This window comes from Buteo buteo, chromosome 22 (assembly GCF_964188355.1).
Source record: "Buteo buteo chromosome 22, bButBut1.hap1.1, whole genome shotgun sequence".
Lineage (NCBI taxonomy): Eukaryota > Metazoa > Chordata > Aves > Accipitriformes > Accipitridae > Buteo > Buteo buteo.
In genome coordinates this window covers 16,979,686-17,006,519 of record NC_134192.1, presented here as the reverse complement: position 1 = coordinate 17,006,519, position 26,834 = coordinate 16,979,686, and the positions used below count along the sequence as shown (strand labels likewise).

The following is a 26,834-nucleotide window of genomic DNA, read 5'->3' as shown; positions in this document are numbered from 1 at the left end:
TGCTTAGTATCACTGCTCTTGGAGAAACGGGCAGCTTAGCATAAGGCTTGTGTGGCTTGTCTGCGATAAGCTTTTTTCCTTGGATCCTTTCTCCAGGAAACAATCAAGCTGAAGGAAAGATCAAGATGTAAAGCAAAGACAGGTTGGGCTAAACACCCTGCCTGGTTGTTTCGGGCTTAGATCCATGCTCTAAAATGCAGAATGGAATGCAAGTCCCATGGGACTGGCAGGATAGTGCCCACATTTCAGGGCTGAGCTTTGCAATCCAGTAACCATTACATGTAAATCGGAAGCGAAGCAAATGTCACTTTGGGGCAATAAAACGCTGCTCTCTTTTAGACTTAAGGTTCCCAAACTAAGATAGAGGTGGGAACAGTTCTAGTTGGGGAAGTTTTTTGAAGGAGGTAAATTTGAGGCGTGCAAAGGGTAAAGAAAGAGCTCGTTTACTAACTCCGACTTCATCCAGCAAGAAGCACGTGGCTTATCATGGCTTATAGTTAGATCACATGTAAATTGCTGGGATTGGGCTTGGTATACTAGATCTGCTTCTGGTCTTAGCAGCCTCTGAGCTGCATGTCTTTGGGGATTGCTGTTCTGACCTTAAGCACCCACTGCCCTCAAGCTGCATTTAATCCAACATACCTGTAATAGGATTCTTGCAGCCAGCACACTTCTTGGCAACACACTCCTTGTAGCAGTCAACACAGTAAAACTGATCCTCTACAGCTGTGAAGCGCTTCCCACCCAGTTGCTTCTTGCAGTTGGAGCAAATGAAACACTCTGAATGCCAAGGCTGTTCCTGGTACGTGAGACCTCCAGAAGTGATGGGCTAGGAGGCAAAGAGCAGAGATGTATTTCAGAACCAGTAGGGAGGAAGAGAGGTGATGCAGGCATGGGGTGTAAGGTAGGAGGGCTTTGTCACAGAGAAGATCTTTTGAAAGTTTTCATTAAAATTAAATAGTGCAGTGCACTTGAGTTCCTCAAGCCTGAAATCCTGCATGCCTGGAGCTTTCATAATAGTTTATTTCACCTGCATTGACTCTGCAATTCTACACTAATGAGTTGCAAAAGTTGTAAACCAGCTATTTTAAAAAATACTGTTTTACTGCTTGAATATACAATACCTGCTAGAGAGCTCAAACCATCCCCAAAGCAAGTGTAAGGCTGGTGCCCACTTGATTTCAGCAGAGCTGCCATCAGATAACCCTACAGCCCCTGCTCAGGTACTGTAACATGAAAGAACCATTCTCTCTCACGTTGTTATAGCACTAGCTGCTTGCACCAGTATCTCAAGGAAAGAACATAAGCATTGGTACAGCTTCACCATGATCTGTCTACTGGTTTACTCTCCTAGCTTCCAAAAGACATGTAAGGGCTAGTTCTGGCAGCTGCCTTTGCAAAGTGGAAAGACTTACGTTCTTGCATTTAGCACAGGTCTTGGCAAACTTATGCTCATGGCAGGAAACACAGTAGAAGTCATCACCCTTGGGGAAGAAGCTCCCAGATCCAATCACTTTCTTGCACTGGCTGCAAGTGAAACAGTCCTTATGCCAGACCATCTTCTTGTACTCAACATTTTGGTCTCCTACAACAGACAGAAACAACTTGTGATGTGGGATTTCAGCCTTGTGACAAACTCCCCACCCTGTGCAGCGTAGCACGCCTGGAGGCAAGATGTGTCCATACCTATGCCCAGGATTCAATTGTAACATGGACAAGGGATAAGCTGTTAATTTCCATATCTGACTTTAGCCGGGGCCTTCTAGATTTTCTTAAAGTTGGACAGGTGCCTGAGCCTATCTGAGAAGAGGACCTTGATTTACAGAGCAGAGCTTTTTGTAGAAATGGTTTAAGACTAACTGCTAGGGTAAGCATGAGAGTTATCTGCAAAGCAGCCTTTCAACACTTTAATAAAATGGACAGGTGAGAGCAACAGTCAAAATTTGCACCATTTTGTGGTGCTCCAGCCTTCCACTATGATGCCCACTGTACCCCTAACTGCAGCATCTACAGCCTCCACAGCTTGACAAACCGTCATGGTTTTGCCCTAGATCAGAACTGGGCAGTTGTACCCCTATCGCTGGCACCAGTACCTGCAATAATAGGCTTGAAGCAGCCTTTACACCTGGGCGCATCCTCAGCAGCAGTGCAGTTGCTACACCAAACCTTGTTGTTCTCCCTTAGCATGAAGGGCTCATTGACCAAGGACGTATAGCACTTGAAGCAGCGGAAGCAGCTGTCATGCCAGTAACGGTTCTTGAAATGCAACTCCTGAAATGAACAGAAACAGAGTGAGCAATAAGCCCTTCTCTCTTGCTGAGTGGCCCTAAAACCAAGCTACTGTCTCATCAGCCTTGGCAGTTGAGGATAGATTTGTTAGTTCCTAAGCATCTCTGCATTCAGGGGTTGGAAGTGCAGCTCATCTGGAAGCAGTTCAGGGAAGGACATTTAACCAAACTCACGGACGCAATCACATTCATTTTGGGCTTTCAGGGTAGCAGAAGATGCTTCAAACCAACAGCTTTGAGATTAGAAGTTCTGTAAGTGGGGGCTTCTCTGATTGTCAAGTTCCCTCTAGTTCAGGTGTACATTATTACTGCCACAAACATGAAGTAATAAACATTTCACAAACTGACAAAAAAATCAGGCCCTAGCTTGCCGAGTGCTTTGCCCAGAAGATGAGTTTTCTGCAAGTCCTGTGCGGGCTGGATTACCTGCAGTACTCTCTTCAGGACAATTCAGCGTCTGCAGCAGTTCACGTGGCTGAATCTAGATCGTGAAATAAGCTCCTTTGCAAAAGCAGCCTGTCATGAGCAATCCTGCTGCAGTGCCCCAGAGCCTCTGGCTCTTTGCCCGAGGAGCACGTGGCCCATCAGCCCGAGGACTCACGACAAAACTTGTTTTCACACAGAAGCTCACAAACAGACCAGAGCCAGGAAAACAAATGGGAGGGTTATCAGCATCTGCCTGTCTTCTCGTTACCCATTTAACTGCTCAGCACTCACCTTGGAGTCAGCTCCAATGGGTTTCTTGCACTCAATGCAGGTGTTGGCACAGATCTTCTCGAAGCACTTGACGCAGCAGTGACGACCCTCTTTCTGCACATACTTCTTCCCTTGCAGAGGGTCACGGCAGTAGTGGCAGTCAAAGCGCTCCGACATGGTGCCCACGGTGTAACTGCCAGGCCCTGCGAGAGGAAAGAAAGTGAAGTTACAGCACTGAAGCCCTGATAAGTGCTCCAGCTTCTCAGGTCTATGCAAATAAGAAGTATCAGAAAGATCGCTCAGCAATGAGCATGTGGTGGTGTCACGCTCCTCAAGGGCTTGTTGGTAGAGAAAGCAGCTTCGGTGCCAGCACTGTTAGGGCAGTTTTTCTATCAGGCAGCTCAGTGGTTTATAAAACACGACAGCTCTCTACCGACTGCACTGGCATTTTCCAGGTGCCTCCAGCTTTGTCTTCAGGGTCTAGGTTAGGCTAACAAACCATCCTGCTCAGGGACACTGGGTGCAGTAGACAATCTGGGTTTGGTCACAGCAGTCACAAACATACACCTGCTAAAGAAGGCAGCTTGGATGTCCCCTCCCAGGTCACAAATTGCCATTTAGGACACAGAGAAGTAACCATGAAGTCTCAGAAAAATGAGGGCTACAGCGTGAGGTCGTGTGGGCCAACTCCTGGCTCTGCACCCTGGAGCTCAGCAGGGGCAGGGGCCGCCCTGCCTCCGGGAAGTGCTGTGCTTGCCACTACAGTTAGCGTAAGCAGTTGTGGTGGGTTGACCCTGGCTGGACCCCAGGTGCCCACCAAAGCTGTTCTATCACTCCCCCCCTCAGCTGGACAGGGGAGAGAAAATATAACAAAAGGCTCGTGGATCAAGATAAGGACAGAGAGATCACTCGCCAATTACCACCATGGGCAAAACAGACTCGACTTGGGGAAATTAGTCTAATTTATTACCAACCAAATCAGAGTAGGATAATGAGAAGTAAAACCAAATCTCAAAACATCTTCCCCCCACCCATCCGTCCTTCCTGGCTCAACTCCTTTCCTGATTTTCTCTCCTTCCTCCCCCGAGCGGTGCAGGGGGACGGGGAATGGGGTTTACGGTCAGTTCATCACACATTGTCTCTGCTGCTCCTTCCTCCTCAGGGGGAGGACTCCTCACTGTTCCCCTGCTCCAGCGTGGGGTCCCTCCCACGGGAGACAGTCCTCCACAAACTTCTCCAACGTGGGTCCTTCCCACAGGCTGCAGTTCTTCATAAACTGCTCCAGCGTGGGTCACTTCCCTGGGCTGCAGTCCTTCAGGCACAGACTGCTGCAGCGTGGGTCCCCCACGGGGTCACAAGTCCTGCCAGAAAACCTGCTCCGTGGGCTCCTCTCTCCACAGATCCGCAGGTCTTGCCAGGAGCCGGCTCCAGCGCGGGGTTCCCACAGGGTCACAGCCTCCTTCGGGAACCCACCTGCTCCGGTGTGGGATCCTCCCCGGGCTGCAGGTGGAGATCTGCTCCACCGTGGACCTCCCTGGGCTGCAGGGGGACAGCCTGCCTCACCATGGTCTTCACCACGGGCTGCAGGGGAATCTCTGCTCCGGCGCCTGGAGCATCTCCTCCTCCTCCTTCTGCACTGACCTGGGGGTCCACAGGGTTTTTTCTCTCACATATTCTCACTCCTCTCTTTGGCTGCAGTCTTTTTCCCTGTCTTAAATCTGTTCTCCCAGAGGCACTACCACCGTCACTGATGGGCTTGGCCTTGGCCAGCGGCGGGTCTGTCTTGGAGCCGGCTGGCATTGGCTCTGTCGGACATGGGGGAAGCTTCCAGCAGCTTCTCACAGAAGCCACCCCCGTAGCCCCCCTGCTACCAAAATCTTGCCGCGCATACCCAATACAGCAATGCATTAGTAACACAAATCTTTTCAGTTCCCTTAACGGCCATCCGAGATACCAACGCTAGATTTCTGCCTGCAGAGAGGCAGGATGGGCTCCGGCCAAGCACAAAAACGCAGCGCTCTGCCTCCTGGGGTCCAGCCCGCTGCGAGTGCAGCACCGCAAAGTTTGCTCGCTCTGGGAACACGGTTGCTGGCGAGGAGAGCAGAGTCCCACACCAGCCTTTCCCCATCACTAAAAGGAAGGATACTAGATTGTTTTATTTACATATTTCACATCAGGCAAGGATAACGGTACCTAATCACTCACTGAGAGCCACTTAGTTCAATACAGCCAGGCCCACTGCAGGCTGAGGTCCTGGCTGAGGTGCCGCATAATTTGTGCGCAGAAATCGCCGCCAACCATGAGCAGAGCAGAATAGTTTCCATGTTTCCAGCCAGCTGCAGCCCCCTCCGAGGCCTTTTGTGCTGGATAGTTGTGCAGCTTCCAGCTGCTTCTTTTCACCGGGCTTTCACATATAAAGTCATAAGGGAAAAAAAAAAACCAAGAAAAGATCTCTCTACACATAAAGATACTTCTTCGGTTCATGCCAGCAGGGCTCTGCCAAGGCATGACGTTCCACCATGGCCAGGGAGCCAGCACATCGGCGGGTGTGGGGGCTCTCGCCCGGAGGATTTTCCAATTTGGCCAGCAGTACACCCTCATGCTTTCTCCCCAAACACCCACCCCAGCCTGCCCGCCCCGTCTCAGCCTCCCAGACCACTTCTGCTAACGGCTCCCTCCGTTTCCCCAGCGCCCTTCCTCAGAGGAAGCCACCAACGCTCCTGCGAGGGAGCTGCAAAAGCTCTTGCCAGGCTCACACAAGCCCGTGCGGTCCCCGAAACGCAGCTCCATCCTCCCCCCCCTCCCTGCAGAGCCCCATTCCCCCTGCACGGCCACCCACCCACGACACAACCTTGAACTTTCTGCACCGTCAGCAACCGGACAGGAGATGCGGCAGCGGTCCGACGACGGGGGCTGCCAAGAGGAAATTTAATTATTCTTTTCCCGATAGAGCTACAGCGCCAGAGCGGAGCAGGAAAGGGAGAAGGATGCGGTCAGGCAATATAAATTGCTGCTGCTTCCAGCTGTGAGGTGGGGGAGGCCGTTAGCACCTCCATCACGTAGCCTCACCTCGGACCACCCCACCAAGCTCCCAAGCCCCAAGTTTAGGGGCTGCGTTGCTTCCCGCTCCTGATGGAGCTCCGCGGCTGCTCGTTACAGCCCTGCTGCTCCAAGCCCCAGCACAGCACCTTTATAAACTGAAACAGGGCTTGGGTTGGGGGGTTTTTTGGGGGAGAGTCAGCGGGACCCCGTTGGGCTCGCCCTCGGCCGCAGGATGCTGCGCAGCAGGACCGCCGTGTTGTTACGGCACGAGGACTTGTTTACACAGCTTTTTCTTGGGCATTTGCCCACCCTGGTAATTCTAGATGTACCGTCAACTGTGTGGCCCGACCTGTCGGCGTGAGAAATCCCCACGCTGGCACGGGAGCCCCCGGGCCCGATGGAGCATCGCTGCCGCTTTTGAGCGGAGCGGAGCCTTGCAGCCGAGGCACCGGTGCGAGCACACCTCGCCAGAAGAGCACGCATCAAACCCAACAGCTCCTGGCACTGCCCAGACACCGCAGCAAGAAGCGAGGGGCGGCTGCTGCCTTCACCATCTCCTTTGCCGACCCCCCTTTTTCTTTTTTTTCCCCTTTTGGAGGAAGGTGATGTTGGCAGCACACCATGAGCAGCCCTGACGCAGCCATGTGCAAAGCCCAGAGAGGTGCCTGCCTGCAAAGGAACATTTTGCTGCTATTTCAGAGCTCTCCTTCTGCCTCATCTCTGGGCTCAGGAAGCTGCTGGATGGGCAGTGGAAGATGCTGGGACACGAGACTGGACTCACACTGTTACTTTGCAGATTTTTAAAATCCAAAAGCCATCTCACTGTCTCCCCTTTGTCACCCTTTCAATAACATCAGGCCAGAACAAGTCGGAGCATTTCTCTTCCAGAAAGCAAGAGAGATAGTCCTGGAGAGGAGCATCACACAGGGAGGCTGCAGCAGAGGTAGGGACTGGGTTCACACCCTTCCCCTAAAACTTATAGAAGCAGGCTGGAGTCCAAGCTGGCAGGAATCGCGCTCTATGGGGACCGAGGTCTGGAAACGCTGCCTTGCCAAGGTCAGGAGGCGGCCACGTCCTGCTGACAACTACGCCAAGGGTTGTGTTTGTACCGGTTCAAGTAAATGAAACAAATAAACAGTTGGGAAACATGGAAACTATGTGAGCCACGGCCAGCTTTGCAGAGCTTTATCAAGCAAGTGGGTTTTATTTAGAAGAAATGCAATTGCACAGAGTCCAGGGCAAATGGTATCGAAACGTTCCTGATCTTGGGTTTAGGGTTGCTTTCAGCCAGAACACGTGATCACAAACATATGGCTCAGGGGGTAACATAAGCTTGTGTTCCCATGTAACACATGACGCGCTAACAGGAGACACACATTTATCACAGCAGCTTTGGAGCTCCACAGACAAATTAACACTACGCCTGACAGTCCCAGGAGCTGGGCTGTGCAGGCAGACAGGCCAACTTCTACCTGCCTCGTGCCATCTCACGGACCAAAAAGTCCCTCTCATACATAGGCTGGGGCATGAATTTTCTTCCAGCTCTTACAGGAGCTTTCTGCCCTCAGTGGTGTCACCCCTACCCTGATCCAGACCCCAGAAAGGCCCGTCTATCCCCCTTGCCTGCAATGGGGATGCAAACACTGACCATGTTGTGCCAAGAAACGTGCTGGCTGTTCGTTATCTCTGCTCACCCATCTCACCACGCCGAGAGCTCTCGTCAGCCAGACCATCTCCTACAACCCTCCCACGGGAGCAGCCCACCCAGGGGCTGGTGCACGAGAGCTCCAAAAGCCACCAGTCAGTGGCAGAGTGGGGCCCCGTGGCAGTAGCAGCCGTGCTGGGACCACCAGATCGTTTTTCCAGATCGGAGCAAATGTCCATGGATACTTCAGAGTTCTGCTGCCCTGGGGAAGAAGCACTTAGTGTCCTACTGCTGTCCTGTTCCCTCTCACAGAAGGTAGACAGAACAGAAATTTGTTGTGCGCCATAAAAAAAAATAAATCTTCTAAAGCCTGGCTGGCAGCAGATCATGGGTTTGGAGATGTTTATCTCCTTAATAACCTGTTCACCCTCCGGCTGCACCACATCCCCACAGCTTAATTTTCCAGAGCTTCCAGGTATATTAACCCTGGCCTGTCTTTGCCGTCTGGAAAATAGGGAAGTCATGAAATTAAGGACACACTGGGTATATGGAAAAAACATGACGACTCCTCGCTCTTCCTTGGGGCCTTTATTTTAGTGCATGCTGCATAGTTTCCCTGTGCAAGCTGCGCAGCAGCTGTTGAGCACACAGGAGGGATTCACATCAGCGGTAGAACCACGCTACAGCAATGCAAAACTCTGTGCTCAGGGTAAGCACTCAACAAACTAACCAGTAAAACCGTAAGCGCTCTACCTTTGTGCTTCTTTTCACGGTGATGTGCTTAAAACGACAGTGGTACACACAGCTGGTTTAGCTGGGAAGTTGTTTGAACACAGTTTCTTTGGCTGTACCTTTACACCAGGCTACAGTCTCCAAGCAAACAGCCTGGTCAAGTGTCTCCTGTTTAATTCCCAGCAGAATCACGTACCCTGAGGACATGCACTGATCCAAACCCCATTTCAGCTTGACTCTGGGGCCACAGAAGGGGATTTAGAAAACAGAGGAAAAGTAGGGACAGACTGAAGCTGTTCTCTGGCCCAGGCTGACATCCATGTGCAGAGGATGTTCTGCTGGAGAGAAGCAGGTGAGAAGAGACAGCGCAGGCTGCTGGGGAGAGGGATAAGTGCAGTACATGCTCATCCTTAAATAGCCTAGAGGACCCTCAATAAAAATAAGAGCTCAAGAAAAATCCAGCAATACTTCCAGAAACGAATCCTCCTTTAAGCAAGGTGTCCCTCTCCCACCAGCCCTGGCAGGGTGCTGTCTAAATGTAGCTCCCTGATGGATTTGGCTACAGCTTGAGGGCGGCTGGCCAGACCTGTGGCCTTCTCGAGTATCAGGGTATTTGGCACAAAGACCCACTGGAATTCAACCCTAACATTTACCTGACCACAGAGGTGCCAGTTAGCCACTTGTCCCCAGAGAGCATCTGCTGCTTTTCAAAAGCAGCTCCTCAGCCCTTGGACAACTATGCCTTCCATCTTTTGAAGACCTCAAATGTTTGGGCCCCGCCGGCTTCCACGCACCTCAAATCAAACTGACACGGTGCTGTGGAGCAGTCACAGGGCTGTCCCAGCCAGCGGTCAGGGCTCTCCGCACCCTGCAGCATGGCAAGTTTTGGGATGGAAAAAGTACAGACCTAAGAAGCGCTACTCCACAAAAGCTATTGCATTAACGCAACCCGCTGTCTCTCCCGTCGATTCCTGTCTCCCATCTCCCCTAGGCTGGTTTCTCCCAGTTCAGTCGAGCTACATAGCGCAAGGCAGCGTCGCAGTGGTTTGCACAGCAAATGGAACCAAAGCACTCAGGGAAAGAACCTGAAGCATAGCTGATAAGTAAAGCACTTAGCACAGGATATGTGTTAATGTCTCTGGGGAATATGTTTAAATGTGATAAACCACCAAGGAAGAACTTGAAGTGCGGTCTCTAAAAACAATCAGGGAAACTGTACTTAAACTTTACGGATTATCCTGCCACTTGGAAAAGAAGATTAGGATGAAGGTGTTAACCCTCTGCCCTACGCACAAGCTGCATATTCTATGGCAATATGAAAGGAAAAGAGCAATTGCTTTTTGACTCTTCATCAGTTTTCTTTTTCCTAACGGGCTGAGTACATACAGCCCCCACACTGCCAGGCCTTGGCTACACCTGCCTATTTCAGCTCAGAACCTGGCATCCTCTGGTCTGTCACCTGAGTTACTATTCTCAGCATTCCTCTATGCAATGTCGCGTGGTTTGCTATAAATACCAGGGAATACCCTTAAAAGAAGGGTCCCATTAATCTGAAGTGCAAAGCGACACTCAGGACTGCACCTCAAGGTCACTGGCACACTATGCTGGACAACAAATATTTGCAAAGTCAAAGGAAAGAAAGAAATAATTTGCAGGTCATTTTTGCTGGGAGGGCTGGCAGTAACAAGTGGAGAGCTGTGCTCTCCCATTGCCAGGCTGGGGCACGTGCGAGTCTCATACTCTATAATTCAAAAATTAGTCTGTTGATAAAATGGAAGCTTCTTTATTTAGAACAAGAACAGCTCCAAGTTCCTCAGGCGGTTGCCAAAAGCATTCCCTACGGTCCTATTGCCACCATGTCTGAGCACATCCCAATCACTATTAAATCTTCACAGTTCCCCAGGGAAGTAGGGATGTGCTGTTAAAAAAACACACCGCTCCGGCCCTGCAAACTCTTCCCTCAGGGCTTCCTTTTGCACTTAATACAGAGCTCAGCTAATGCTAACAAGGCTCCCAGTGTGCACAGCACCACTGCCTGGAGTAAGGCTGAGCACTTAGGCAGAGTTTAAGCAGTGAATTCCAAACCTTTCAAAACTAACCAAATCAGCTAAAGCAAAAGAATCCTGTTCAATAGCGAACTCGCTGCGTGGCTGCCTTAAGCTTTGACCTTTGAGACTCCTCAATGACGTTCCCAGCTATGCACGGATCTGCCCCCACCTCAGTAACTGGATGCCCTTCTCGTGCCCAGGTGCCCCCAGGAGCCAAACGTAAGCTTTTCTCCTGCTGGGGAGGATTCACCCCCCTGGGGCAGGCACTACGGTACCCCACTGTAGCTGTCCCGGAGAGTGGGGCTCCCTGTGGGGTGCGGGAGCGGACACTATAACTTGTTGGTGGCAGCACTCCAACTGCAGCATCTGCTCAGAGGACACTTCAGCACTTTATATTACAGCACAACATCAAATCCATGGGTCCTTGCCCCAGAGAACACCTCCCTGGGGAAGATGAGAAAGAAAACAAAGATACAGCTGGGAATATAATGAAAGGATGCTACAGCATCGGTCAGTCTTGTGGGCTGAAGTTAAAAAATGTCTTCTTACGTTTTAATTGAATAGATTGCTCTTTTTAAACACCTTTGAGATGCTTAAAAATGATACCACAGAAGTCAGATTTTATTCAGAAAGGTACCTTGTGTAACGTATATCTGCATTATACAAGGAAATCCTAAGTAGTTACATGCCATGCAAGAAGCCTCATGCTCGTGCCTTGTCCTGGGAGGCTGAGTGTGAAGTTGAACAGCATGCTGTGACTTTCCTCCCAGTTTTGAAGAGGCTTTATGTTCCCAACCATGTCTCATGAGCACCACTGTCCCCTGGCTCCTGGTGTGCAGCAGCTGGGTTTGATGCCCATGGGAGCTGTGCCCCAAACTTGACACCCATGTCCACCCCTTGGGCTATGTCTCATCAAGAGATGCAATGGCACTGCCATTGTAATTTGTGATGTACAGCTGTAAATACTTGTTGGACACACACACACAAACATGGTTAGCTTCTAAGAATCAGATAACCTTTTAAAAATTGCAATGAGCTTTCAACTGTCTGGAATTGGAGGGCTAAAGGAGATTAATCACGGATGGGAAGACACAACATAACTGCATGCCATGGGGGCCATGCAAAACATGCTCTCAAGATTCCTGTCAGTGTTAATGGGAAGGAAAAGTTAACATTTTCCTATCACTGGTGAGGTTCAGCTTGTTTGATCTCCAAGACAAACACAGAGAAGAGGGAGTAACCACAAAATTCCCACCAGAGCAGTGCAAAACATCTGGGTTTACTCACTGGGCTCCTGCATGCTCCCCTCTGCTCTGGGTTTCCCCTGCTCACTGCAATAACAGCCATAGCAAGCTTGCTGCAAGAAGCAGCAGCATCCCACATTTTCACCTAGTCTTCCTCAAATAACAGCTGAGCCCCAGCCTTCCCACAGCAGCAGATACGCAAGCACTTACCATCCAAAGCATTTTACAAAATAGATGAAACCACCACCATGCTGCCAGCACCAGTCCCCCACACTGGTTATAAACCAGTTTGCCATCATTAGTTACAGCTGCAGATCGCCTAGGCTTAAGAGTGCATTCAAATGTGTTATTTTCCTGGTGCGGGAGCCTGTTAGCAATACCTTCCTCCCCATTTACCAGAAATTGCGTACACAGGGCTTCTCCCACAATGCCCAGCAGCACATCCACTTTACCTGTGTGCCTGTGGAAAGCCATGATTAGCAGCCCAAAGTCACCAGCAGCCCCTTAGGTAACAGAGTTCACAGTCTCTTGGCCGATTAGGAGCTGCCCCGTTTGATAACATACATTTAAACGGAGGCTATTAATATGGACGGGACTCCTACCAGATGTCCACTCCCCTCCCCAGAGATCACAACCTTAATCCCTCTTGAAAATTCTTACCATTTTAGGTGATCCAAGGGAGAAGAATAGGATCCAGAGACCTCTAGGTCTCTGTAGGCAACATGTAAATACCTGCCTGGCTACTCAGCACCCAAATTAGTCCCAAAGGCAGAGTGTGCCTCAGGAACTTGACCCCATGCTAGTACTATTTCGCCTTGGCTTTAGAGGTAGATTGTGTCTCGTAACAGTCCTCAGCTAAATTACAGACCCAACGTTAATTCTGCACTGCTGCTGGTAAAGGGACGAGGTGGTTCACAGCCCCACAGGGGCCGGAGGGGCTGTGGTCCCAGGAACTAGCAAAGGGCTGTCCCCTGGCTGTAGGGCCCAGAAAGGACACGGGCTGTACCCCTGGGGACCGAGCTGACAGCCCACAGAAGTAATAGAATATACCTTCACGGGGGAGGTTAGACTTGCCTTCCACATGAGGGTCATGCTGAAGTTTTATTGCCAGTAAAACGACTGTACCTGGTCCTCCTCCAGCTTTTACCCTAAGGAAGCTCAAGGCATTAACTGTTCAAAGCGAGCAAGTCCCTGAACAGCGACACTTGGAAAGCCAGGTTTCACGACGATGGGGCTTCTCCAGCATCTAACAGTGTGGCTGGGCTCATTCACCAGCACGTGGCTTATAGAGGGCACTGGCTCGTGCCTCTGTCCTCCTTACTCAGGCATCCCCAAAAATGGGGAAGACCGTGACTCCAACCGACCTATTTCCACCCAAGTCACGACAGGGAGGGGAGGGAGCCGGGGTTCGGGGCTAGCTCCTGCGGGGACGCGCAGGCTGCGGCAGCTCCGTGGCCACGCGCTCCCTCCGGATTATGCAATTGGCGGCGGCACACGGTCAGGGCCAGCGGCCAGGGACACCCAGCTGCTAATCCCGCCTCCGCACTGGCCGTGGGAAAGTCAGTTAACCTCCCTGACAGCCACTGGGAAGAGCCAATGTTTATCATTCCTTCCACAGAGCCCATCGCGGTGGTGTCTGGCCTCTGAACGGCAATCGGCATCTTCAGCCCGAGCGGCTCTGCTACGGCCAGGAGCCAGGAACATCTCCGCTTCCCTCTTGCAGAGGTCCCCAGAGCTCCTCGACCACACACGCGTGGCAGGGCGCGCACAGCCTCCAGCCCCAGGCTTGGTGAGCCCCCGAGCCTTCGTACCCATCTTAGGGCCCCCAGGTAGCGCACATGCAACGTCACCATCTCACCAGCATCCTGACATCTCCACGTTTCCAACGTGGCCTGGAAAAGGCCACACTTGACAACGTGCCGTCCCAAAAGAGCACAGCATGGATCTACTTGTGTAGCAGATTGAGGCTGGGAAACGTGCTAAAATACTAGCACGCTGAAACACTTTGGCTAGGAAAAACCCAACGTTATTCTGCCCCAGCTCATCTATAAACTCAAGCAAATTGTTTGCATAATTTAGATGGTAACAGGAACCCTAACAACTGGTATTTTCCTGTGCTAATCTTGCTGCGCGCAGTGTAATATTTACAGACATGAGTTCATTTTTGGCAATGCCTGTAGAGTTTGCACCATTAACCATTCTCATTCCTTTCTAGTTCCCTACACAAAGGGCTGGCACCCTCCCGCCAGGCAGTCATTTCCTACTTCCCCCAGAATACCCTCGTATTTCAATTAGAAATGGTAACCTTTGCTCCCCATCCTAAAAGGCGGAATAGCATTGCACAGCAATGTCAGCAGCTGCCACTTCCCACCCCAGAGGCGGCTGCAATTCAGCAGCGGTTGGACCGTATTGCAGAGGCATGCAGAGAGTAGGGACGGACACTTGGCCATCAAAACGTTTCACGTGCACAAATGCATGTGTGTTTGCAGCATGACAACAGGCACGGGCTGGAGGAGATGGGAGGGAGAAAGCTTGGCCAAAAAACCAGGAGGAAGACCCAGCCCTGCTGGTGCCCATGAAGCTTTGCCATGAAACTGCCTGGAGCAGCATTTCATGGCACAGCTCACTCTGCAAAGCCTACGGTGATCCCCCAGAGCGGTCCGTAATAAAAAGGCCATTTTGTTTGAATTTGTGGCCCCCCGGGTCAGCGCAGCAGGGACGGGCCGAGGAACAACCCTGGCTGAGAGGACAGGGCTGCTCTTGGTTTCTTGGCTGGTTTTAGCCGTATGACCTTGGACAATTCCCATCTCCTCCCCAAGCCCCTTTTTGTACCCACAATCCTAGGGTGATTAAACAGCCTGTTTTGGCAAGGTATAGCACAAGTGCCAAGGAGGAACGTTGTTGCCGGGAAACATGGCAGGGAGCAGAAACCTCCAGGAAAGAGAGGGTGCCCCAGAACGGAGCTGTGGAGGTGTGCATCTGCGCCCTTTTCTGCTAGCCAGGCACCACGCACCTGCGGGTCCCAGAAGACAGTGCGCTACAAACACGTCGATGAGTGCACGGCAAGGGCACGCAGGCTTGGGTTTTCATGTTTTTAACACTAAACCTGTCCTGTAGGTTTTCAGGACTCCAGGGAACTGGTCTGGACACGCTGATCCCACCGCACAGGTCTGACTGCAAAGCAGCATGGCTGGGGCATAGTGTCATCCACTTGGATAGACAAATGATTCACATTGTGGTTTCCAGAGTATTTTCTTGCCCTAACAATCCTGCCAGAAAAGGTCTAGGAGTCTCAGCTTGCTCACACATCCTACTGTCACTCAAGGGGCAGAAAGTCCTAAATAGAGCCAGTAAACCCAGGCATTGATGAACTGTTAGTCACCATCATCAAAGAAAGCAGCAGGCAGCAGTAAATACGAGCAGGAGGGAAGCACCTGTCCATCTCTTAGGGTAACGCTGTACCTTCTGCTTCCATACACACTGCTTAGCAATGCACAGTAAAGCTGCATAGAAAAGCACACTAGCCATTCACTGGGCTCCCCACAAAACCTGAGCCCCATATTCCTCCCTATCCTTCCTGTCGTGCAGGCAGGTGCTGGACTAACTCCATGCTCTCACTCCAGCTGGAGGCTGGTGCTGTGCTAGCACAGGACCAGCACGGTCCCATCGGCCAGGGCTGCGGCAGGCAGCATGGGGGTTAGCGCTCCACATCCAGGTTGCTCCCGTCCACCATTTGCACAAACACTTCCTTCTTTTCAAGTAACAGCACAGCAGGTTCAGGTTTTTTTAATTTTAAATCTGTCTTAGGTTGCACGCAATGTGTGTTCTCCCACAGCAGAGAGCACACCTTCTGCCCAGCCTATTGCAGACCCCAGTGAAACTGCCCTTGGCTCTCATGAGGCAGACACTAAACAAAATCATGTTTTTTAAACTTTTTTTTTTAATATAAAGACAGAGTTTGCGGGAAGCCAACCAATAAAGGAGTTGGGCTTAAGAGGACACAAATACAGCTCTCTCCAAGAAAAAGCCCACCTTTGCACTTGTGGCTGGTCCATCAGTGGGATGGAGGAGGCAGCAGCCCCACTGCCACAGAAACACCGAGCAGGTTTGGGATCCAGGACTGACAGCTGGGGCTGATCCAGCTCTCCAAGCCCTCAGTATGCTGTGTGCTTCCTGCTCCCAGCACTGGCTCCGGACTGGGGAAAGGCACTGCAGAGCACTGTTTGCAGACCAGCCGGAGAGGGCTGCCAGGGAACGGCCCCTGCTCCCTGCCCAGCCGGGGACCCTGCGTGCCACCCACAATCACACCTGAACCAAAACGGGACATTTCCACCTAGTCCTTTCAAACAGCCAGTTCAGTTCAAAACAGAACAGCTTCTCTTTGAAGTGTCACAAAAATCCTTCAGAAGACTCAAACCTGGCTCAGCTCCCCCGTTCTGCATACAAGGATGCGCCTCCGCACCCCTGAAGCATCCTGCAGGGATTCATGTGAACGCGTGACAGAGACACCCTGGTTCACACGGGACGGACCCGCATCCAGAGCAAAACCAGCAAGGACATCGCTGCAGAGGCAGAAGGGATGAACATACCAGCCATCAGGCAAGCCCCATGCCCTCAGGCCACCAGCTCAGAGGGGACAGTAGAGAAGGAAGCGGGCAAGGGCACACAGGGTGTTTTCCTTTCTTCCATGCTGAACTCCAGCCCACAGCTGGGTCAGATCTGTGTGCTGAGCCTTTCAGTGCCAAGGGAATCTTTTAGGATCAGACGTGGAGGTTGGGATAGAGGAACTGGGAATAGATTTATAAGGAAGCAGACACGGATTGGGTAACCCTTCATGAACTCAGATGTGGTGTGAGTAGAAACAAAAGGGGGAAAAGAAGGCAGGATAAGAAGAGAGGAAAAAAAGTAAGGATGAGGGTGTAGTAGCAGACAGGAAAGAATGGTCAAGAGATAACAGCGATGGAAATAAAGGCATCTGAAAAATAGCAAAACTGGGAAGAGATATAAACTGGGTTTTTCCCATCTGCCTCCATCCACAGGCTGGACTGTTTCCAGGACTATTCCGATGGCAGCTCCAAATTTATTTCCCTGCTACCATCTGCTCTGCAGCTCCCCTCCACACACACTTCTGACTGGCACTTCTTCCCGTCACCTGTTGCTGACATGGCAGACCTCTGGCTGCTGCTGAAAGCCAAGTGACACCAAGGCCTGGGGAGAGTGTCTGCGCATAAATCAAGAGCTGCTTTGTAGACCCAAAGCTTTGTTCAGCTCCTGTCCCCCCTCCTGGCTATGTCAGGGTTGGAGAAGAGAAGCTGCAGCGTGGTGGGGTGCAGGCACCATAAAGAACCATGGCAGCAGCCCCAGGACATATAGGTTCCAGGGAGGACTGGGGGGAGAAGAGGCTGCAGCAGTATTAGGTGCTGCAAAGGGTTGGCTTTGAATCAACTGCACGAGAAAGTCCATTTCTTCCCATCCCTGCTCTCTCCTCCCTGTGGCTCTTTGCTGTATTACAGGTAAGATGTCAAGACTATCTTCCACCAGCAAGGATGCTGAGTGCCTGCTGTGGTCCTACAGTTAGATTTAGACCTTCAGTACAAGCTCAAAAAGGGACAGTCCCAAAAAGCTGAAGCTGTTTTTTTTAAAATCTCTTAGACAAACGTATTAGTCTTAAATCCACTAGGTTAAACCCAGGCCATGTTTCTCTTTCCAGCTGTGTCTTCCATGTCCTTCTGCCTCAAATCAGTCTGCAGAGGGGAGCTGCGAGTGGCTGGGAGGCTCAGCAGGCTGCCCGCAACCACCTAGCATGAACCGCAAGGTGAAAACAACAGGTCTGAACGTGCCTGGACATCAGCCGACCCTAAGGGGACACAAAGTCTGCCTTCCTTTGCTCCTCTTGGGAGAAAGATCCACATTTAGTGCCAAGACTGGTCTGCTCACCGCAACGCCCAGAGCTTTGGCTGCAGCTACGCGGCGTTGTGCCCTCAGCGGTGGCACAACGTGATGCCTCTCGGTTACCAACAGCATTTTCACCAGGGCTGATGTGGTCCTGGGAGGAACCCTCCCTGGGGCCAAACAAGTTCCACCACAACTCGGTTATTCCCCAAGTTATTACCCCATAGATTCATGCTTAGGACAGCAGAGCTCCTTAGGGTAATCTTGGCCAAATGCAGGGGTCTGTCTTTGTGCAAGTTTAGATGGAGTCACATGGAGGAGGAATGACCAGTGGAGTCAAACAGGAGGCAATGGTTCGCCAGTCACAGCTTTCCCCCCATGGCTTATCCCTGGCTTCAGAGCTGAGAAAAGTAACTTAAGTTGCTGTCAAATAAATACCACACTGATCCCAGCCAGGCAGCATGGCAGTCTTTTCCAGGAAAGATGAGGTCTGATGAACATTCACAGCAATATAATCCTACCATACCCACACAATAAATGCTCATGTCAGGGCTTCACAAAGTTGTTAGAAAGCCATCACTGAAATAATATTTCACAACCTCCATTACATTCTCTGCACTCCTAATTGCTTTCAATTACTTCTCACAGGCAGCTGGCTGAGCGATGCTCTCCCCCAGTGAAGTTAAACAGCTCACCGTGGAGAGCACAGAAGGAAGTTCAACTATTAGTTTGTATCACTGCTTGAAAGCTGGGTCGTTCACCTTCCCTGAAAATCTACCCACTACAAGTCAGAAATTAGCAGCTACCCAGACATCAGCTACAACACACATGCTCTCCAGCATCCCCCACATGGGTTTCCAGTAGCCCCGCCATCCTCCTGTGTTCCTTCAACAGGACCTGGCAGCAAGAAAGACTTGCAAGGTGGGCACTGCAGGCTATGCCCGAGCTCTTCCTCTGAAGGCTGGGAACACTTTTGGTGCGATGTTTTCTAGCAAAACATCACGTTCCTGGGAAGCTGCTGGGCAGATGGCTCTGCAGACCTCTTTCCTCTGCCCTCACAGGACAGAGGAAGAAGTCAAATCCCCACACAAGCGGTGCTCTGCAAGACCAAGGAGCCTTGGTGTTTCCTCTTAAAGAGCTTTATTTTCAGGGGAGGAGAAGAAAGGGCTATTTGTGGATAGACTGTGATTCTGGCAAAACATCCTCCAGAAATTCAGCACGTGGGAGACACTGAGGATAGAAAACTTTAGCTCAGGTAGTCAGAGAAGGGTAAAGCAAAAGGCTTCTCAGAAGAGGGCTGGGCAGAAACACGCTGCCTGGCTAAGGGTGAAGACAGGCCACCGCTTCAACGAGAAGGACGTGCCCTTCCGAGCATTGGCATGCCGGTTGGGAAGACTCCCTGGCATCCAGCACACCATCAAAGCGCTGCCTGAACTTGGCACAGGCCCCAGGGCCATGCCCTGAGCACTGATTTAAGCTGACAGGAGCCAGCCCTGGCATATGGGTTTAGCAGGACAACCAGCCCCTTACCCTGGGTACGGGACAGTCGCCTCGAGCAAGATTAGCATTTGGCTATCTACACCTTCAGTTGTTAGACAGTGCTAGTGGCTGAAAGGACCAAATGACCCTTGTTATGTGGCCATTTTAAAAATAACCTTTCCCAAAGCCCCACAGAGCATAACCCTGTGTCTGTCTCGGCTCCAGGAGCCAAAGGAGATCGGCTTGCAGGGCTGATGGGTATTTTTGGGCACTCTGACTAATTGTCAGGACATATGCTGGGCATTCTTTACAAGGAAAAACAAAGCTGCAAAGTCTCCTCCAGTGAGGCCTATGGGGTTGGATTAGTCATAAAAGTTATTCTCAGAAACCTCTGCTTTGGGAGGGTTTGATTTAACTTCCAGCTTCAGAAGACCGCATTTTAAAATGGAAGAAGGCATCAACTTCCTCACACCCTAACACTTACAACAAAGGCTCAGCCAGGCTGGACCACGTTGCACCAACAACAACAAGGGCAGGAGAAGTGAAAACCCTTCACCTTGGAGTGGCTTCAAATTCACAACTGCTTTTTTGGCACCGCATCACATGGGCACTCGCTGGCCGTGCCAGGGTATGTGCTCCAGGACAAGCCAAGGAGAAGACACCCACCGGAGGGGGTGAGGAGACCCACAAGCACCCGCTCACTTGTTAGATGGAGCCGTGGTACAGCCTTCTAAGACACCTTGCTCTGGTCCTGCGTAAACACGCCTTTCCTCTGCTGAAACACATGCCACTTAACTTTCCCTTTTGCCCAGGCTTAGTTTGAGGCCAGAGTTCACTTCAGCCACTATTCACGCTGATATTCCGCAAATCAGCCCATCAAGCCTCTGGTTAAAGCCCTGTTCATTTAACGACCACACATCACGCTGCTCAGCCAGGCTCTTTGCCTCTCTCCTTTTGCAGGGAATTTGGAGCCCTTGCCAGACTGGGAGACCACTCACACTGATCCTACTGAACTTGCCTTGGCTGTTCTTTCCCAAACTGACCTCCAAGAGGCTAAGGACTCCGGCAAAACCAGAGAAGTCAACCAGACTTCCAGAAGAGCCCAGAGCCCTGATAAAGGAGTATTTTGCCAGCCGTGTCCCTCCTACTCCTTCCACACTCAGGAGCAAGAGACTCCCAGCTCAGCAACTCCGGAGCCTCGATGCACTGCAGCAAAATGTGAAGTCCTCCTCAGAGGCCATGTGCACTGAGAGGAGCAGAAGTTGGCTGGTTCTTGCAAGTTCATTTACCACAAAAAAAGAATTTCTTTTGAAAGCAACCTGATTTGTTGTTTGTTTGTTGGGTTTTTGTTGTTGTTGTTGCGGTTCCTTGCTGCTGCTCCTCCCAGGGCACCTTTCACCAATCTGAGCACCTCAACAGCATCTCACTCATATGCCAGCTTAAGCCAGCACTCATCCAGCTCAGTTTCTCTATGCTTACTAGGACCGCAAATAAAGCACCTGCGTGACGCATCCCCACAGCACCCTGGGACACACAAGCCCAGAACAGCCCACATTTCCCCACCACCACGCAAGGCCTGGGTACTCCCTGCCTTTCAGGCCAGAAGCTGTTTTGATGCTTTGAGCCCCACTGCTGTCTCACCCCATGCCGCTGGCCCATGCACTTGTGCTTTCCCCCTTCTCTGGCATATATCAAACCTTGCTCTTTTCATTCAGCAGAACCACTGCACCAAAAGCACACACATCTCAGGGTGACAAGAGCTCTCTAAAGCCTCCACCAGTCCTTTCTGCATATTTTTCCCCCCGAGCTGCACAGCAATTTCCACTGAGGATAAGAGTTGTCAATTCAATTTCTAATAATGGCATTAAAATGTATGAGCCATTTCTCTGGAGTCAGGGATAATATTTTCAAAGTGCCTGTGTAATACAGGAATGTAAATCTCATTTTCCATAAAGTGATAAGGATCCCAGGTCTCCCTGGAAATCATGTCAGATCAGAGCCGGGCAAGGTCTACACTAAAAAGCATTCTCCATGGGGTCAGTTAGAAAACATTGATTCGCCTTTTTTTTTTTTTTTTTAATAAAAAGGGGAACAAATATCTTTAAATCTTTCATCAGAGTTAAGATTCAATTTCAGCCAAAACCAGAGATACCCAGCCCAGAAAGGCTCTCAGTCCATGGGCAGGTGCCCAGCCCTGGTTTGCAGCATCCCCGCTGAATGTCCTTGTTTGCAGGACGGAGGCTGTTTCAGAGGTGGGGGTCAGGGGAATTCTCCTCCCCCAGTGCCCTCCCATTCTAGTTTTTGAGTAACTGAGCAAAATTTCAGTTGCTTTTGTGTCTTTGGAAATATTAAGATCAGTAGACTAATACTTGGCAAGAGACAGTTCAGCCCAAAGCAGGGTGGAGAGGCAAGGTTATTTAAGCTGCTAAATTTAATTTGCCTCCCATTTGCTGAAACAGCAAATAGCTTCATCCTCCACGTCCACAGGGGTGGGCCAGGGTGCTCAGAGGCAAGGGAAGGGCCCCTCTCCTCAACCATGGTCCCACTGAGGGTCTCATAGCACTACTGCACGTTACAGCATTTCTACCAGTGCTCGCTCCTGGAGCAATGGGCAAAGTCTATGGGCTGTTACATTTATTAAACACAAACCTTAGAATAAGAAAAATAAGATACTTAGAAGAGTGCTTGATTTTAAACATAGAAATAAACCAGCTGGAGTTGGTACAACCACTTATGTGTTTGATTAAGCCGTCCTCTGCTCTGTGGCTGGATCCAAGCCCAAAAAATGATTTTGTTTTCTTTTTCAAGCAGCAATGAGACAATAAATTCAGGGACAACTAGTAACACAGTCTGCAAAGAGAAACAACCCTTCTCAATACAATTGCTGCTAGCTGTCAAACTACTGCCCAAATCAAACTATTAGAGGATCAGCTCCATGTGACAAAAAAGCAGCACTAATTGCACACAAGTGCCAGAGAAAACTGTCAGAAAGCTAAAGCAGATGTGAAACAGTGGCTTGCTTGCTTATAAAACCAGCTTGTGCAGCCACATAGCATGAGAGCCCACAAGAACCCATGTCCCGCTGGGAATGCTGCAGGACAATGGGGAAAGGGTGAGGTTTCCAAATCATTGAGGACTTTTCCTGCAACAGCAAGGACTTTACTGTCCCTCTGATAAAGCTACACCTCTTGAGCCAAATTGTCTTCTCAGCTGTGCTAGACTAAGCTCAGCAGCAAGCCTTGCCTGCTTTATGCCGGTGTTGAGCAAGGTTAGACTTGGTCCTGGCCAACTCCAGAATATGCAAAGTACAGCAGTGGTTTTAGTTGCCCAGAGACAGCCAAAAAGCAAACATGCCTTGATACCAAGTAGGTGAAACACTGGGGTGGGGACATGCTGCGGGGGGAGGATATGGGGAAGAGAGAGAGTGCAGACCTGCAGGGATGCCTGTCCCACTCCCAAACGCTAACGCCCACTGCTCAGTCCCACAATAAAAAGGCGACATAAAGGACTATCAAACACCACACGCAAGCAGTTCACCCAAATCTCACTTAGTTGTAACTCCTCACGCTAAAATTGCCTTCTTTCAAAAGCCAACCCACTCCAGGTATTAGGGTTTCATGAAGCCCTTCCCTAGAGCTGATGGCTGAACGCACTGGTGGCTGTGACAGAGCTGCCCGTGATGCTGAGGGACTCGGTCATGTCACCAAAGTATTTCCCACATGGCTCCAGAAAAGAGCTGGAAGAAATCCACCCACAGGCCTGGAAGGGACTTGCAAGAACACAGAGACAGATCGCTTCATGCTTGTAAAATTATAATGAAAGACTTCCAAAATACAAAAATACCCCTGCTGAAACCAGTGCCTTTTTTATAGATGCAACCTTCATCCCTTGCTCCAGAAAGCCATGAGGTTAATCCTAAAAAAAGATTGTGTTTTTGCACCATGTGACTAGGTTCATGGATTACATTAGGGCTCAGCTTTTGTCTGCATTCATGCTGCTGATAATTGTTATCTGTTTTCCGTCACTGGTAACTGTGTCTCAAAAGATTTGGTGAAAACCATCAGTGGGCCTCTGGTAAGTGGCTTATGCATTGCTCCATCAAGACAGCTGTCAGGCGATATGCTGATGTATTTCTACATTATTTCATGTACTTGATAACTCAGCAATGGGGAGCAAAAACCAAGAAAAGGGAGCTGCAGAGACCAGTGCCACACCTTTGTCAGCCTCTGCCTTGCAGCATCCTAGTGCAGAGGGACAGACTTTTTTAGTTAAAAATTGAATTTATTCGGAAAATATGAATTCATTGAATGCAAGTACACCTGGAAACCTCTCCGCCTTAGCAGAGAAATGTGCAGGATGCTATCGGAGCCCTGCCTGGACCCCTTCTAGGTGGCTGTCAGAGACCAAGTGCAGCACAGCCACTTTGTCCTGCCTTTCCGACTGGCACGGCCAGCAGCCCTGCGAGAGTCCCCTCCAACCCCAACCTCCATCACCCAGGTCTCGGCTCTGCATCAGAGAGCAAAAAAACCCCATCTCTCTGCTTGCAGCAGCTGTTCCCACGCTGCCCGCTGTGCCCCCGGCAGAGGTGACCCCAGTGGCTGTCCAAGCGCAGGTCCTCCTGACACCTAGTGTCGCCTGCGGGCTTATTCCTGGGAAAAACTGCAGGGACAGGCAGATACAGAAAGCTGCCAAACCCTGCCACTAGCATCAGCCCTTCCAAAGTCAAGTCCTGATCTACGTAAACCGGGGACTTTTTCCAGGTGAAATAACTGCAGAGCCCAAATTTTCAAGCTCCTGCCCCAGGTATGTTGCAGAAGAGGGTGAGGGTTTTCCAAGTCCTTGCTCCAGCCCTGGGAGCAGCAGCAGGGGAGAGGCTCTGTCCGTCAGACGCGCCTGTCTAACTAGCTGTTTAAAACTAGCCCTTATCTACAAGTCAAGCATTCCGTTTTCCCCACAATTCTTGCAGAGGGAGAGGTTTCCAAGATATGCGAGATGGTGGAGGACCCCACCTCTGCAGCACCTTAACCCATCCCGAGGGCTCTCCAGCCCACGGTCCCACCAGGAATGTCATCGCCAGGTTTCCAGGAATTGTAAAAGCCCAGGCTCGGCAACCGGCCTCATGCACCATCCCCTGCCCGATCACATTTACAGGGCAAAAGCTCTCTGGCAAAACAGCTCGTGCAGCATCCAAATGTCAGTGGAGCAGACAGCGTTACTGGCGCTGGCTCCCTTTCCATCCGGCTGCTCCAGCTCAAGCACCGACGCTGCTCAGAGGATGAGCTCATCGCTATTTCAGGTTGAATTTGCGCTTGGCAATCTCCCTGGTAACCAAAACAAATTACTCATTGGTTTATAACAGATTTATTAGTTGTTTGTTTCAGTGTCTAGCGAAGTACACAGAAAGCTGCATCACGTTATAGCACCAACGCGGCCCGGGGTACGAGCGTGGAGAGGACGGTATGTACGGCCATTGCTATGGAGATGGGCTGCGTTAGCACCGGAGGTCAGAGGGAAAACTGACTTCGGGCCTGACTCCAGCGACATGAAACGGCAAAAAGGAGGTGTGAGGCACGGCCGTCGCTTACGCACGCCACGGGTGCCCCTGCATGGCAGCCTCCTGCCACCCCAGACACCACATGGGTGTTTTCCTCCCCTAGCACATCAGAGTAACCAGGGAGATGCTGTTCGTAATCCTCTCCAGCCAGAAATCAAACAATCTTTCCCTGAAACAGGTATCGGGAGGGTCTAACGCTACCATATCCACTAACACCAGCCATCATCAGCTTCGTTCCACATGTCAGGACTATGAGGACATGGCCACTTATAGGTCCTCCTGCTTGTTTATGTTCTTGGGCAGGAATTTCCTCCCATTCATCATCTCATGCATCACCACGAAGGGCACTCAGAAGCAGGACTAACCCCAGGGTATTTGCCTGCTCTGGTCTGCAATGTAGAGTGCTTGGAAGAGATCAGCAGTGTCTGTTTTTCTGTCACACCTAGACTTGAGCCAAGATACAGCTCAGAAGTTGTCCAAATCACCTCTTATGTTTAACAAAGGGTTTGGGGGTGGTTTTTTTGCTGAATGTGTTTTTGCAAGAAAGAGAAAATCTACCCTGACCAGCTCAATCCAGCAAGCTGAAGTGTTGGTCAAGATATGTAATCCATGGCTAAGCCTCCAGTCCAGCCTTCTGAAATAAGAACAGGCAGGTTGAGTCCCCTCCCCACTGCAAGAAACCCATCCCACCAGAGAGTCAGATCCAGAGTCAAAGTCTCCACCTTCAGCTAAAAATCATTATGGTGATAATGGTATAAGAGAGAAAGGAATATTACAGCGAGAGGTGGATGACATGCTCGTGCATCCAACAAAGCAAATCCAGACAGAACTAAACAGATTTGCATCCCCACCGAGTGCCTTTGTGCTGCTGCGGGGTGAACGTGGGCTGCTCTCCTGTCCTGCTCCAATGCTGTCACCCAGGCCATTTCCAGAGGCAGCACTGAAATATGTTATATATCAAGTGGCATTTATGTGGCAGGCTGTCTCAGAAGGGAAGCATGACCAGCTTTCAGTCGGCAGAGCAGGGGTAGATAGGAAACAGTATTTGTATGTGTTGAGTGAAACATATAGCTCTGTGTATTTTTAAAGGGAGATGAGACCAGAGGGAGAGTGAGTCTTTCACCCTGGACTGCTCATTACTGCCTTTTCTACAGTCATGTCAGAAGCAAGACCAGATCAAGACAATGCTTAGAGCTCACCAGGGAATTTTAAAGTGGAAGCAAATCAATAGGAATTACTCAGATTTCCGAATGAGGACCACACAGCCCTGTGCTTCTGGAGGTGCTGCCTGCATTTGCATTCCCTCAAACCACCAACTGCCCTGTGGTTAATGCTGTACTAAAGAGTAGGACACGGTGCCAGGCCCCCAGGATGTTTTCAGGATCTTAACACCGCCTCCGCAGGCTGTTCATCTGAACAGGCGTCAGCCAGAACAATTTATCCAGCCCATCCACTGGATTAGGTAAATCACACTAGAAAAATCTCTGTAGTACCCAGCAGCAGCGCAAGAGCCCACAGCTGTCCCAGGGCAGCCTGTCTTCTGGGATGCTGGCAGTCCCAGGGATGACACACCTACAGGGTCTTTTAAAGAACTCTTTGCTATGTCAGTTCAATGAGAAGAGGGGCAAACCAAGAGGCATAGAAGAAAGTGGAAAAGGCTCAAGTCTCCAGAGATGAGATTATAAGACAGAAGCTGGAAAAGCAGGCAGGCAGTGCCTCAGATGTGACTAATTCCAAACCTTTGCTCCAATGTTTATTATAGAAAAGAGCAGATAAGAAAGGCGGCTGATGGTAACAACTGCCAGGGGCAGCCAGTCCCAAATTAAACAAATAGCAAATGCCTTGAAAGTAGCCTGCCAAGTCAGAATGGTTCCCACAACTTGGGGCATTTCTTTAAAAGAAAGTACATTATTTTCTCCCACCCCAGCATCCTATCAGCAGTGGGGGAGCTATATTTAGGGTGGTTTCATAGTTACTCTTAAGGGGATCTTTGGTCAGAGACCACCGGAAGCACAAGAAAACTGAATATTCCCAAATGAAGGCATTGGGGAAGAGCTGGGAGCCAATTCCCTGCAGGAAAGCCAACCAGCAACCACTGTGGGCTGGACCAGCCATGGGTTTAGTGTGATGAACCACTTCTATTTTTCTTAGCAAAGAAAGGCACGTCCAGCACACTGGTTCCTAAGACAGAGTTTTGGAGGATTGAGTGGATTT

At 50.5% G+C, this 26,834-nt stretch overlaps 1 protein-coding gene across 3 annotated transcripts in view; it reads right to left on the bottom strand.

Moving 5' to 3' along the window:
• The window catches only part of FHL1 (four and a half LIM domains 1), a 33,492-nt gene that overhangs the window by 1,173 nt on the left and 5,485 nt on the right, over positions 1-26,834 (bottom strand). For 2 of the 3 annotated variants that reach the window (XM_075053775.1, XM_075053776.1), the window contains exons 1-5: positions 12,148-12,304; positions 3,006-3,187; positions 2,094-2,271; positions 1,416-1,585; positions 643-829 (exon numbers count right to left, since the gene is read on the bottom strand). In XM_075053775.1, coding sequence (XP_074909876.1) covers positions 643-829; positions 1,416-1,585; positions 2,094-2,271; positions 3,006-3,187; positions 12,148-12,169 — 739 coding nt within the window. In that variant the 5' untranslated portion in view covers positions 12,170-12,304. Of the gene's footprint in view, positions 1-642; positions 830-1,415; positions 1,586-2,093; positions 2,272-3,005; positions 3,188-12,147; positions 12,305-26,834 lie in introns of those variants that run through there. The other variant, XM_075053777.1, reaches the window with a different exon arrangement.